The 13,494-nt window shown below is 41.4% G+C and overlaps 1 protein-coding gene across 5 annotated transcripts in view; it reads left to right on the plus strand.

Annotated features, from left to right (window-relative positions):
- Positions 1-13,018, plus strand: part of casz1 (castor zinc finger 1) — a 73,854-nt gene extending 60,836 nt beyond the window's left edge. For 3 of the 5 annotated variants that reach the window (XM_042003474.1, XM_042003475.1, XM_042003473.1), the window contains exons 9-19: positions 361-493; positions 875-938; positions 1,909-2,069; positions 2,348-2,470; positions 2,557-2,877; positions 2,977-3,175; positions 3,987-4,158; positions 5,716-5,864; positions 6,426-6,660; positions 7,444-7,812; positions 8,570-13,018. In XM_042003474.1, the coding sequence (XP_041859408.1) occupies positions 361-493; positions 875-938; positions 1,909-2,069; positions 2,348-2,470; positions 2,557-2,877; positions 2,977-3,175; positions 3,987-4,158; positions 5,716-5,864; positions 6,426-6,660; positions 7,444-7,812; positions 8,570-9,846 (3,203 nt within the window). In that variant the 3' untranslated portion in view covers positions 9,847-13,018. The remainder of the gene's footprint in view (positions 1-360; positions 494-874; positions 939-1,908; positions 2,070-2,347; positions 2,471-2,556; positions 2,878-2,976; positions 3,176-3,986; positions 4,159-5,715; positions 5,865-6,425; positions 6,661-7,443; positions 7,813-8,569) is intronic. The other 2 variants (XM_042003476.1, XM_042003477.1) reach the window with 1 other exon arrangement.
- Positions 13,019-13,494: the final 476 nt, after the last annotated feature.

The raw sequence follows: 13,494 nt of genomic DNA on the forward strand, positions 1-13,494 counted from the left end.
CAGGCCAACAAGGAGCCTGAGAAGGTGGGAAGGGATAGGGATGGAGGGAGGGTGGGGGCAGTCTGAGACTGCCACTTTCCCTCAGCATTAGCATCTCACTTAATGACCAGTTAAGAGGCAGCCTGGCAAATGAGTTGTGACAAGTGCTGCAGAAAAAGGAGTCTTTTTCCCTCATATCTCCCGCCTCTCAATCACCATTTAAAAGGCTTGACGGCCTGACATAATTTTGCAATAATTATCACTCGGAGTATTCTTTTCGGGCCAGGACAGAAGTCAGATTGGATCTCATCATAGGGTAATAATGCTGACCAACAATAACTTTGTTGTCTCTTCTCTCTGCATCTCTGGCACGATCCTCAGGGAACGGGCAGCCGGCTTCAGCCAACCAGTTCAATCTGGTTCAAGTGAAGCAGGAGCCACTAGACGCCAACTCTGGGGTTTCCCAGGACTCCACGCAAGAACATAGCCTAGACCTGAGCAAGAAAGACCACAGGTATACAGACACATGCTATTTTTAAGGTTCTTATATATTTATAAATTTTAATAAATGAGCAAATGATTATATTTTGATTGACTGATCTTTTCTCCATCTTTGGCAGCATTGGTTATATCCACAATTATTTATTAGAAAGATGCTTTTTATGTAAACATGCACAGAATAATAGAATCTTCATCATATTCTCCATTTTTGTGTGAGAAGCATGTTTACATAACCCTTCAACACCAATCTTTCCCCACCTGACAGTAGATCTTATTTCTTAAGAAGACAGCATTTTTCTTCTTCATTATACTTGCACAGCTCATGTGATAAATAGTAATATTTACTGTTCTCATGCAAATCTTGGCTAAACATTGTTCATTTTCCTTGTTCCAGTAATGAATCAAACGGACACCCTGTACCAGGGAATACATCTCTTTTATCCTCGCTTATGAATAAGGTAAGATCCATCCATCAAACGCCTTTCATCCCAAGACAAATTAGCAGAACACGGAGGGGCCTGTTTGTTTTTTAATGTTTCACCGCTAATAAGATGAGTTTGTATCATTTAAATTTTCCAGCCATTTTTCATACAGTGTAATTTTCACTGCACCTCTCACAAATTAATATAATGAAGCAGTAGCTGGTTGCCATGCCAGATATATAGAGATGTTTGTTTTTTGATGAGCTGTTCTGAACTCGCCGTCCATTTTTTCTCCCTCTTTATACTTTTTCTTCCCCGCCTCACTCTACATTTATTCATAGAGTTTATAAATTATTTGATTAAAAAGTCAGAGGAAGAAAAACAAGAAGGCGCTGCCCTCATTTTTTAACAAGTCTAAATGTTAGTGTATGGAAATTTAACTGTGTGTATGTTCTTGTGAAGATTAAAAGGAACATTGTCATAGTCATATATCTTATCTGATTGATACAAATGTGCTGAGTTGTTTGCGTCACATTGATGATGTAAGGGCAGATTATTTTTTTTCATTTTTTTCTACTCTTGTCGACTTATCAAGACCTTTTCCCGTCCCTTTATGCTTCCTCTCCACATGCACAACATCTTTTAAACCTTTTGCACCAGTAAGCAACCTAACCAAAGTTATAGTCATAAAACCCACAGTGGAGTTGTTTAACAGCTTAACCGTTGTCATGTCAGACTTTCTGGGGGTTGCTTCAAGCCAGCACATCACATGAAAGAGTTAATAGCTGCCCCCAGAGGATGCTTCACAAATGCACTTGGCCCGAAGTCAAGCAAAAGCCTGGATGTTTGTGATTCTGTCTGCTCTCTTTTGTTTTGCCAAATTCTGTCCGTGTGTGTGGTTGTGTGTATTTGTTATTCTCACATTGTCACTAACATATGCAAGAGTTGGTGCTTACAAATATGCAGCTAACCTAGCGGCTTATGGTTTATGTGCTGTGTTTTGTAGATGCAGATGAACCCTGCCCTTTTAAATGCTGTGAACCTGAAGACGGAGCTGGAGGGAGGCCAGGGCAACGACACTTCTGAGGCAGCTCAGTATCTGAACCGAGTGCTGAAGAGGCCCCTGCCAGAAAAACCCTCTGAGATCTGGAGAACATACCTTCGCAGGTAAGAAAAAAACAAAGAAAGAAAAAATTACTCATTCATTTTGATAGTGAGAAAACAGTACTCGTGAGGTCCTTTCCTGTAAATACTAATCCTCACATACTGTACTGCATCACTGGAAACCCCCCGAAACCAAAAGAATACGAATCTTTCAGGAATTCAGCACAACTTACAGTATGACAGGCCAAAAAAGAACTTACTGTCAGATGAGCAGCTAAACGACTGTCTTTTCTGTTGGTGCTGAGAAATCAGTCAATTTTGTCTTATCTGTCTATGTGAAGGTTTGACACAGATGACTTCTGTGAGGCTCAGTGTGACTTCCTTCAGAAAGTGCACTTTCACTGCATGGTAGAGGACTGCGGTGCACTCTTCAGCACCGTGGATGGGGCCATAAAACACGCTAAGTGAGTGTCACCTGTTCACGTTCAGAAAATACACTCATTTTTGTTTTATAGATCAGCATTAAACCGAGCTCTCCTCTGTCTTTCAGCTTCCACCTCCGAGCCACCTTGAAAGTAAAGTCAGAGCCTCCGTTCACTGATGGCAAGGAGTCCAGCGAGGCAGCCTCGCTGCAGCCTGTTGCCCCTGTTTCTATGGCCAACAATCCCTCTATGGATGTGGCACACCTCACTCCCTCTGGCGGCTACAACTCACCTCCTCCCTCCCTGCTGGCCTGGAAGCAGTTGACCGGCAGCATCCCTCAGATGCCAGCCTCGATGCCCAATCTGCCAGCAAACTCCCCTTTGGCTACCACCTCTCTGGAGAACGCTAAGCCACAAGTCAAACCTGGTTTTCTGCAGTTCCAGGAAAAGTATGAAAAAATATAATATTCAAAAACAGCTCAATATGTTGCTTTTATCTTTTTCTCCCAGAGCTGTTTAAACTGTGTTTTTCATTTTCATTAATCCAGTGATCCCTGCTTGGCTACTGACTGTAAATACTCTAACAAGTTCCACTTCCACTGCTTGTTTGGGAACTGCAAGTATGTGTGCAAGACCTCTGGAAAGGCAGAGTCCCATTGTTTGGACCACATCAACCCCAACAACAACCTGGTCAACGTCCGTGACCAGTTTTCCTACTACTCTCTTCAGTGTCTCTGTCCCAACCAGGTGAGTGTGGCTTGATAACTTAGCCAAGAGCTGTCTGACTGTCATCTCCCAGAGGTTTCTAAGCATGAAGTATGCTATCTATTAGACCAGTATTTGAGGTTATTTGACTCAAGGCTTTCACAACCACTGCTCCCCGTCTTCCATCTCTGCTGAGAAAGACAGTCGACTCACCCCAGTAATGCCTGTTTATATGTCAATGATGTCATTTTGACTGCCGCATTCTCCTCTCAGAAAAGGCCAATTTAGCTGATATTACCCAATAAATCATTGTCACTTGCACAGTAAACAAGGCTGTCTGGAATAGGGCAAAAATCAGGGGAATGCTTCGCAAATGAAACCTAAATGGCAGCCCCTGCCTGCTCTCATGAGCCCGTATTTGGAAAACGGTTTAAATGAATTCATTAATGTGTCGAAAATCACCCCTCTCACAAAAAGTCTCCTCCTCCCTCCCTTCCACTACCCTTCCTCCTCCCTTTAGTCTCCATCTCCTGAACTGAGCAGATCTTATTTGGCCCAGTCCTCTGGGATCTGGGCCTCACAAACAGATGGTGGTGTACAGACATGTTAGAGAGGAGGGGGGTAAAAAGCCTGGAAAAATCAAAGTAATTGTTGAAATGTGGGATGTTCCAAATAACCAGAAAGGAAAAGGTGTTGATTATGTTTTTGTGGAAAGTTTGTTTAACATTCTTTTTACACAAGATACATCATATTAGAATTAATTAGATCTCTTTTTTATGTTTTTGTTTTTTTGCTTCCAAACACTCATAAGCTTTGATTGCTAAAACTTTGAAAAAAAATATCTCCACTACAGCAATGTGAGTTCAGAATGAGGGGCCACTATCACTGTCTGCGACCTGGCTGCTTCTTTGTCACTAACATCACCACCAAGCTGCCGTGGCACATCAAGAAGCACGAGAAGGCAGAGCGCCGTGCCGCCAATGGCTTCAAATATTTCACCAAGAGGGAGGAATGTGGGAGGCTGGGTAAGAATAAAAATCCATTTGATCCTGTATACGTTTTGGCCTGTTTGACTCTTGTTACACACCAAAATCTCCATGTCAACCTGAATAGCTTTTGATGATATTTTGCCAGGAGAGATGTGTGGATTATAGGTGTTACACTGAAAGAGATGTAGATTGATTTGTACTGGCTGTTGCAAGAGGATATTCTGTGTTTACAAAGGGAGAGAGACCAGTGTTGGCAAACATGGTGTCGTGCTTTGTGAGAGGTTTAAGAGGCATGAAACAAGGCTGCCTCGTAGGTTTTGTTGCTGCATTTTGCATATTCACAAAGGCACCTGAAGTCCCAAAGGAAGTCTTGCTTGTACTACTATATGAGCAAAGAGGGCAATCACATCCAGGTTGTTTTCCTCTTTCTTTTGCCCCTGTCAGAAATGAGCAATTAGGTTTGTGTTTGTTAATTATCTGGCTTGTCTGGTTTAGCCTGTTTATGTTCTGAAGCTGCGCCTCACAACCACCGCTGCCATCACACAGAAATGAATTAAAAGTGATCTGTTTTTTTCAGGCTGTTACACAAGCTTTTCAGAACGTAGAAACAAAGCAAACAAAACCAGGCCCTAAACAGCTGTTTTTTGTCCCCAGCCTGATCTGCCAACTGCATTGTTCGGGCTGGGGGAAAAACAGAAAGGATTACCATCGCCAGCGCTCCAGTCATAAAGAATTGATGGGTTGCCAGTATCCATGGTAGCAACATTAAACTGAACACCGCTGATGATGTTACCTGGTTTCTGTCTCACAAAAGGGCCTCTGTGTCACGGGGGTTACTGTTATTTGCTCAACTTTGCGTGTCTAAAACATTGTGTGTGCAAAAGCTATTTGATGACACAGACATGTTTTTCTCTTAAACTGGGTGCCATGGTTACTGACATGCTAACACCTGCCCAGCATGTTACTCTTTCAATTATTTCTGCCTGCTTTTATATAATGGTATTTGATTAACAGGCACAAAATGGAATAATCATTTAATTTGAAATCATAAAGCAATTAGAGCCAGACCGGTTAAAACAAGAGAAAAGAACAGAAGACTGGGAAGCAGACAGCAGAACAATGCAGAACAAAAGGAGAAATGACAATGGAGATACTTTGAGAAATGAATTTAATATGGTAATAATCATATATTTACTTTGGTTTGCAGGGATGTGTGCATTATTGGCCCACAGAAAATGAGAATTTATTTATGTAAATTCCTAATTGAATAAAGCATGTCAGTGTAATAAAAGAGCTCCACAGGTTTAGTGCACAGAAGCCTTGACTTGCTCAGTGTGACACCAGTGATCTAATATTCCTCCTACATGTACACTCTGAAACACTTTGAAACTCGACCCCTCTTTTGTCAGAGCTATATTATGAAATTAAAAAAACTAAAAATATTTCACTTTGTGTTTGATCTAATCACAACACCCTTCCACAGATAGTGTTGCATTTAACGTTTTAGCCGGTTTTGGATGCCTTGGAATGAGCCAAAGACAAATTAATCTGCAAATGGAGCGTTTACAGCTGTCACTGTTTTGTCTTTGGCAGGTTGTAAGTATAACCAAGTCAACAGCCACTTCCACTGCATCCGAGAGGGTTGCCAGTTCTCCTTCCTGCTGAAGCACCAGATGACCTCACACGCACGCAAACACATGAGGCGGATGCTGGGGAAGAACTTTGACAGAGTCCCATCCCAGGTATGAACACAAACAGAAATGAGATTTTCATTAATTTACTTTTTTTTTAAAACTTCAGAGAAGTAATGCTTTTTTTTTTTTTTTTTTTTTGGCTACATGATTTATGCACCAACTGTTTTTTCAGTGTTGTTTGTTTTTCAGTGTTGAGTTTCCTGTTCAATGAGTCAGATTCAAGGAAAGAGTTTGTTCATTTGGTGCTCTTCTGTAAAAAGAGAGTAGCACTCATATCCTGTCAGGCCAGTCAACGACAAATTGTTCATGACATTCTTTCATTGAAATTTTTCACACTGGAGTGAGCACAATTTCCTCACTTCATCTCAGGTGCACGTTATGTACTGTTTTTAAACATGTGGATTTTCTAGTTCTGTTTGTTCCATTTTCTCACTTACCAGCACTCATGAGACAGAAGTATTAATTCTAAGAAGTTAATTCTTCTCTCTTTTAACATATTGAGAAATTCTTGTTTTTATGCCAAGAGCCAACGCTTGCATAAATGACTCATTAAACCCCAAACCATTTGTTTAAAATGTTCCTTTACAGTAAGGATGACTTGTCTTCCAGGTGTTGCCGCTTGGCCAGAGGGGGGATGATATGCAGCATGCATCCGGTATGGTGTCTGGGCCCATGGCAGCCCAGCATGGCATCACCTCCAGCTTCTCCACTTGCATAGATGAAACTGATGACTATATGGACTACATGGGAGCAGGAGGCAGCCCCTTGGGCCTCTCTTCTGAGTCCTCCAACCAGGACCGAAGCTGCACTAGCACACCTGTAGGCAACGATAGCTCTCCAGCAGGTGAGGATAAGTAATAAGTAGTCCCAGCAGGTCAGCATGTTGACCTTTAATAAAGTTTTTTTTTTTTTTTTTTTATCCTGAACATCATGCTTTACTCAATCTACACTTGCATACTTCACCAAAAAGCCAGAAACATGTCATTTCATGCTTTTTTTCAATCACGTATTTTATGATTCAGCAGTTTAACTTACAATCAATGAAGATAATAGTCATAGTATAGACTGATGACTCTGCTGTTTTCTTATGTTCTGCGTTGTGGACAAGACATTTTGCAGCTTGCCTGGTCATTGTCATAAAGTCTCCGTTCTATACATTAGTGGTCTGAGTTATTGTGCTGAATGTAGCTTATCACATTTTCTTCTGGCCAGATATCATCATCCCTGTAGCTTTATATCTACTTTAGCGTTTTTACTTGGCTGATAAAATTAAAGGAAATGAGAATGTGCCTCTTTAATCCCAAACTTACTGAACGGTTCTCTGTTTTTTGCTAAATCTAAGCCTAACGGATTCTCACATTTCTTCATGTGTTGTCAATATTATCCACTACTCTCGTCATTGTTGTTTTGGCTGGTGTTTGGGTTACTTGTCTTGAATGGGCCTCATTTTGTATCATTCTCTTATCTTTTATCTTTCCTTCTTTTACCTCCCATCCCTCTGTGTGTGTGTGTCTGTGTGTGTGTGTATGTATGTGTGTGTGATTTTTTGCCCTTTGTGTGTTTCTGTGTACGTGTTTTCCCCTTCTCGCCTGTCTTTCACCCCCTTCTGGTCAACCTGTCTCTCCAGGACAAGGCTACCCCACCACCACTTCTGCTCCTACCACCCCTGCTGACACTAGCGCTACCCAAAATGCACCTTCTTCTTCCCCTCCTCCTCCTCCGCCACCACCACCACCACCACTGCCACCACCTCCCTCCGCTCCTCAGCCTGGCCTCCAGTCCCAGGCCACATCTCTCTCTCCTGCTCTCCTTCGACCTGCTCTCCCCTCACTCCCATACCTCCTTTCTCCATCCTGTCTGTCATACTCTCTGCTCAGCGCCTCTCTGGGAGCCACTCGGAGTGTTGTCATGCCAACCAACACACCAGCTTTCAGCCCCATCATTGCCACTCCGTCTTCGGTTAAAAATGACGTCCCTATAGTGCAGGATGCTGCAGGTACTTATCCCCGGCGCAAACCAACACTGCAGCTGTCACTCTCAATTACTGAGTCTTGTGCAGCATTTAACTGTGTGATCCAGCCTTTCTTTGCATTATTGTCATGGAGAGATGAAAAATTAAGAGGCATGCAAAAAGCCTAAATTTATGTGGAAATGATTCAATATAACAGTAAAACAAAAATGTGCATAATTTCTCCAAATACACTTTTTTGTGTACTCTCATGTTTAGCATTTTTAAGGATTAAAAGTTTAAGTAGTAAATTGGGCACCTGCATATGAAGCCTGGGCCTTGTTTAGTTTCCATTAACAAGACTGCATCAGCAGCTTCTTATTTTAATCACGCCTCAAGTTTTATCGAGCCCCACTGCTTCCTGTCTTGCAGAACAGGGATCATATCATTAGCAGTGACCCCAGGGTGTTGCAAAAGGTGGGTGCCCCTCATAAAACAACATGGAGATAAGAGGGCTGCTTAAGACTCACAGCTCTGCCTCTGTTTGGAGGCTGGAGACACCCTGTAAAAGTGTCATATTCCACAGTCAATCTATCATTTTCTCCCTCCCTAATCATTCTGGGAATTAGGAATTAAAAAAATATATATATATGTGGCTCTCTGTGCTTACTCAGCTGTGAACCACTTCTGGCTGAGTAGAGTTCAACTCAGGAGTTTTAACCCAGACACCAATTTGCTTGTAGTTTGTGGGTTTTGTGTTGTGGATCAACTGATTAATCTTTAATGTGCTTCCTCTTTTCTTCAGGCAACACCATCTCCATTCCCACAGCCACTGGTGCAAAGAAGCGCTTCTGGATCATCGAGGACATGTCACCATTTGGCAAGCGCCGCAAGACAGCATCATCGCGTAAGATGCTTGATGAGGGGATGATGCTGGAGGGCTTCCGGCGCTACGACCTGTATGAGAACTGCAAGGACGCAGGCTGTCAGTTTTCTCTGAAGGTGACCCACTACCACTGCACTCGTGAGAACTGCGGCTACAAATTCTGCGGCCGCACCCACATGTACAAACACGCACAGCACCACGACCGCGTGGACAACCTGGTCCTGGACGACTTCAAGCGTTTTAAATCCTCGCTTAGCTGCAACTTCCCTGACTGCCAGTTTTCCGGCAACAGCACCCACTTCCACTGTCTCCGCTGTGGTTTCCGCTGCACTGACAGCACCAAGGTGACGGCCCATCGCAAGCACCATGGCAAGCAAGATGTGATCAGTGCTGCTGGCTTCTGCCAGTTCAGCTCCAGTGCTGACTGTGAGGTTCCAGACTGCAAATATAAGCTTAAGTGCTCACACTTCCACTGCACCTTCCCTGAGTGTAAGCACACAGTAGTGGGTATGTCCCAGATGGACTCCCATAAGAGAAAGCATGAGAAGCAGGAGCGGGGTGAGCTGCCATCTGTGTCACCAAAACAGGAAGGAGTGCACCACTTGGCAGGAAACGTGGCGGCGGTGGCTCCCTCCTCCATGAGTCTTTCTACTTCCTCACCTGGCGGCCTCCATGGGCTGTCCCACAACATTAACAGCAGTGCTCCCTCCATGCTCTACCAGACGGGTGGCATCAGTTCTGACTATAACCACTCATACCCACTGTCATCCATCAACCTAGATAGCTCCCTCAATCTGGGCACTGACACCAGCAGCTCCCTGTTCTTCCTGAAGAACGCAGCAGGTCTGGGTCTCAGCGACTCGCTGGACCTCAGCAAGAAGGTGCACCACAATGCCATGCGATTAGGCCACAATCTCACGCCCCATCTGGGTCTGCCTGCAGCGCAGGACGACACCACAGGGACATCTGGAGAGGCTGAAGATGACATGTCGCCAGAGGAAGAGGCACCTGCAGAAGAAGAGGATGATGACGATGAGGAGGATGAGGAGGAAGAGGCAGAGGATGATCTCAACTCTGACTCAAATGATGATTCGGCGGCAGAGCCTGATGGTGAAAAGGACAACGGTGAGAGTTTTGATGCTTCCGTTAACCATATTGATACTTCCCAATTGAAAAAGCAAGACACTGACCCATAAAGAAAAAAAACTGAAAACAAAGAAATAAAAAAACCCAACAGTGACTGTAGGAGCTGCAGAAAAATCCTGTGTACTATGAATTAACTAAAATGAAAGTGGCCTCATTCATCATGCTTATAGACTTCAAGTGACAACAAGAAAACAACAGCAGTGTGGAAATAATGACGGCCTGAAATGATTTATCATGATGTTTACAAGATGACCAACATTATTAATTCAATTATGCATTAAAAAATATGAACGGAGACACACAGAGTTAGGCCCTGTTTTACATGTGGGGCAGCAATGTAAAGCATTTTACTACACATCAGTCTTTTTGTGTGAGTGCATGTTTGACTTTAATTTATTTTCTTTTTTTTTCACTTTTTTGTGTGTGAAAAAAAACATGTTATAAAAACAAAAACAAATCTCTATATAACTATATATGTAAGTGTGTGTGTGTGTGGGTGGGTGTATGAACGATGATATACAAAAAGGAAATTGCTGGCACAGGCAACATGAACTGCAGGGCCATGGATGCATAAAAAAGGGACATGAATCACTAAGGGAAACAGGATGTGTTTCAAACATTTAATCTTTTTCTGTATTATTATTAATATTATTATTATTATTAATTAATATTATTAGACACACAGAGAAAAGGGATACATTTCGTTCCCATATCTTTGGTATACTTGTTCTCAGTGACACATGGAATTGATCGGTAACTGTTTGGTCAGTCTCAGCTGCAGTCAGGCATCCAGCAAGCCGCCAGCCTCAACAGTTCTCAACATTTGCTTGAAGCGTTCAGCTAGCACCAACTCCAAGCATTGTAATTTAACCCCAGTCCCCCCCCCAACCCTCACTGTGGAGGAATCAAGTTTGTGCGTGGATAGTGCACTTTTATATTAGCTGACCATGATGAAAAACGTTGATGATAGAAAACTTTTGAGTATATTTAAAAATATTTTTGTTACCATTTGCATCTTTGCATTAAAATGTTTTGTTGTGTTGTCAGTCAGAAGCATATCGATCTGTAAGCAGGCGAGGTTGTAATTAATGGTTGGGGATAAGTAGGGGTTGGGAGGGAGGGGGTGTTCCGACTGACCAGAGGAAACGATGAGTCACTCAGAAGAAGTGGGTTGGACGACAAAGGAAGCGTCACGGAGTGTGTGTTCTTTTTTTTTTTTTTTTTTTTTGTTGATGTTGTTGAATATGTACAGACCGAAAATGTCTCAATGGCATTTTGTTTTCCATTCACTATGGCTGTGGTTGAGCTCCTGTTGTAACGGTTTTTATTTAATATTTATGTGACCTTCCAATGAGAAATTTTTAGGGTGTTATTGCACTTTTTAGGTTCATTTTTACCGTCTGAAAAAGAAAAAAAAAAGAATGATATATATCTTTTAACAGGGAATTTGCTTTAAAGATGTTGTTTTAGTTCACTTTTTTGCTTTGATGCACAAATAGATGTTAGTGTGACAACAAACTGTTGTTCTGTGGTTTATTTAAAGGTTTTTATTTTTGCTTCTTCTGTGATTGGACAGTTTGAGATTAAAAAAAAAAAGAAAAAAAAAAAAAGAAAGGAAGTGTGGAGCGCAAGGAAAATGACGCCCCAATACAAAACACTAATATGGACTGTGATTTAAATTAATTCTTCAGAAATTCATAGCAATGTCACTTACTGTAGAACTAAATTATAAGTATGTCAAACCACCCTCTGGTTTCTATTAGGCAAATATGTACAACTGAGGAGTCGACACAGTGAATTATCTCCTGAGCTTGGCATTGGAAATAAATGATCCTAACATAGGGAATAATGTGTGTTGATGGTATTCCACCAGAAACTGTTTTGAAAAAAAAAAAAAAAAAAAAAAAAGGTTGTACAGTATTTTCCTTTGTAAAAATAACTATATACGAACAAAATGCTTTGATGAACAGCTTCCTTTAAAAAGAAAACCCTAAAAAGGAGAAATGAATAATAAAAAAGTTAAAAATTCAAATAGCCTCATTATAGTTTGCTTGTGTGCGTGAGCTTTTTCTTTTTTCTTTCTTTTTTTTGAAATAACAAACAGAGTAAAGCAGCAGCAGATTCCATTTTTTGTATTTTTTTTTTATTTATTTATTTTTTCCAAAGTCTGTCAGAAGCTCAAACTCAAATATACTGATTTGAATTTATTTAATTGTTTGGGTTTTTTTTTTTTTTTTTTTTTAATTTATTGACTACCTTTATGCACTGTTGTTTTTCTGTGTGTGTTTGTGTGCATTACTTTTACTTTTTTTCTTTAAGCTCATTAATTGAAATTTTTGGTTTGTTGTTACTTTGCTGTGGGCATGCTGTGCTCACAGACTGAACTGTCCCCTGGGACATTGTTGCAAAGCAGAGTTATCACTGCATTTGTTCTGTTCTCTCGTCATTTGCTGAGATAAACTGTAGGAGCTGGGAGACATCAAGCACTTGAATTTCTTTTGTGTGTGACTGTGTGTGTGCTTGTGAGAGTGTAAAATAGTAGGATCTGTAAAAAGTTTAAAACATAATTTTTCTGACAGTGAACATGCAGCACTTCATCGGTGGGCCGGCCTGAGGACAGTACGGAGCACGTGTAGAGGAGTTGCTGGATAACAACAGGGCAGAGGGTCACAAAAGCGCTGTGTGTCAGCCAGTGATGCTGCTGAAGTGTGCGTCTCTTCCTGAGAGACACTGACAGCATGCGTGTTTCATTTTCTGTTGCTCAGAGCTCCACTTCAGACCAGTAACCTCATCAGGTTGTACTTCATTTTCCCACTCTGCCCCTAAAAATCCAACTTGGACACAGCAAAAAGCATCTGCCTTCCTGTAGCTACATTTCTTGTCGGGGGTTGTTCTCTCTTTATGTTCTGGTTCAAGAACCTGATCAGAACCATGGGCCATTAGGGAGATTTAGAGGTCTGCCACTGCTGACAAGATAGTCCTCTGCATCTCGCTCACTGGTAACAGGGAACATTTATTATGATTATTTTATTTTATTTAGTTTTTTTATTTGCCCTGAGCTATGTGCTGGGTTCTCCTCCCTCATGTTACCTAGTGGCCATGTGCAGACTCTATCCCCTTGTCTACAGCTGTTCTTGTCTTTCCTTATTCCCTTCCTTGTGATGTTTTTAATAAAATAAAATAAAAAAAAAAAAAGAAAGAAAAAACCATGGGTAAAGGCATCACCATCTGTCAGCCAGCTGGTATCCTGCATATAATCTAGCAAAGGGGAAAAAAAGAATAAACATGAAAATTATATTACACAAAAACCAGACGGAAACGACCTCCAAATCCTGCATAGCTGCTGCTGAAATGACAGATCATTTTACTGCTTTAATTAACAGAGTAAAAAGGATGGTATAAAACAGTGGTGGGGAAATAAACAGAGATCTATTTCCACTGCTGCAAAAATGTAAAATGAAATCTGCCAGCTTACTACAGAGCAATGGATAAACAGAGCGACATTTCAGACTTTGCTAAAATATATTGCACTTTTGGACTAAAAGCCATCTGCCGTTTGCATTCAGTTTAGCTAAATTTATTAGATATTTTATATGAAAAATAACCAACCAAGCCTATTTAAAAAATAAGTCTATACTTGAATTTGTTGCCCTCAGCACTGCTATACATTCAAGTCAAACTGTTCATTTCCAGTTGGA

Source organism: Melanotaenia boesemani, chromosome 13, assembly GCF_017639745.1.
Source record: "Melanotaenia boesemani isolate fMelBoe1 chromosome 13, fMelBoe1.pri, whole genome shotgun sequence".
NCBI lineage: Eukaryota > Metazoa > Chordata > Actinopteri > Atheriniformes > Melanotaeniidae > Melanotaenia > Melanotaenia boesemani.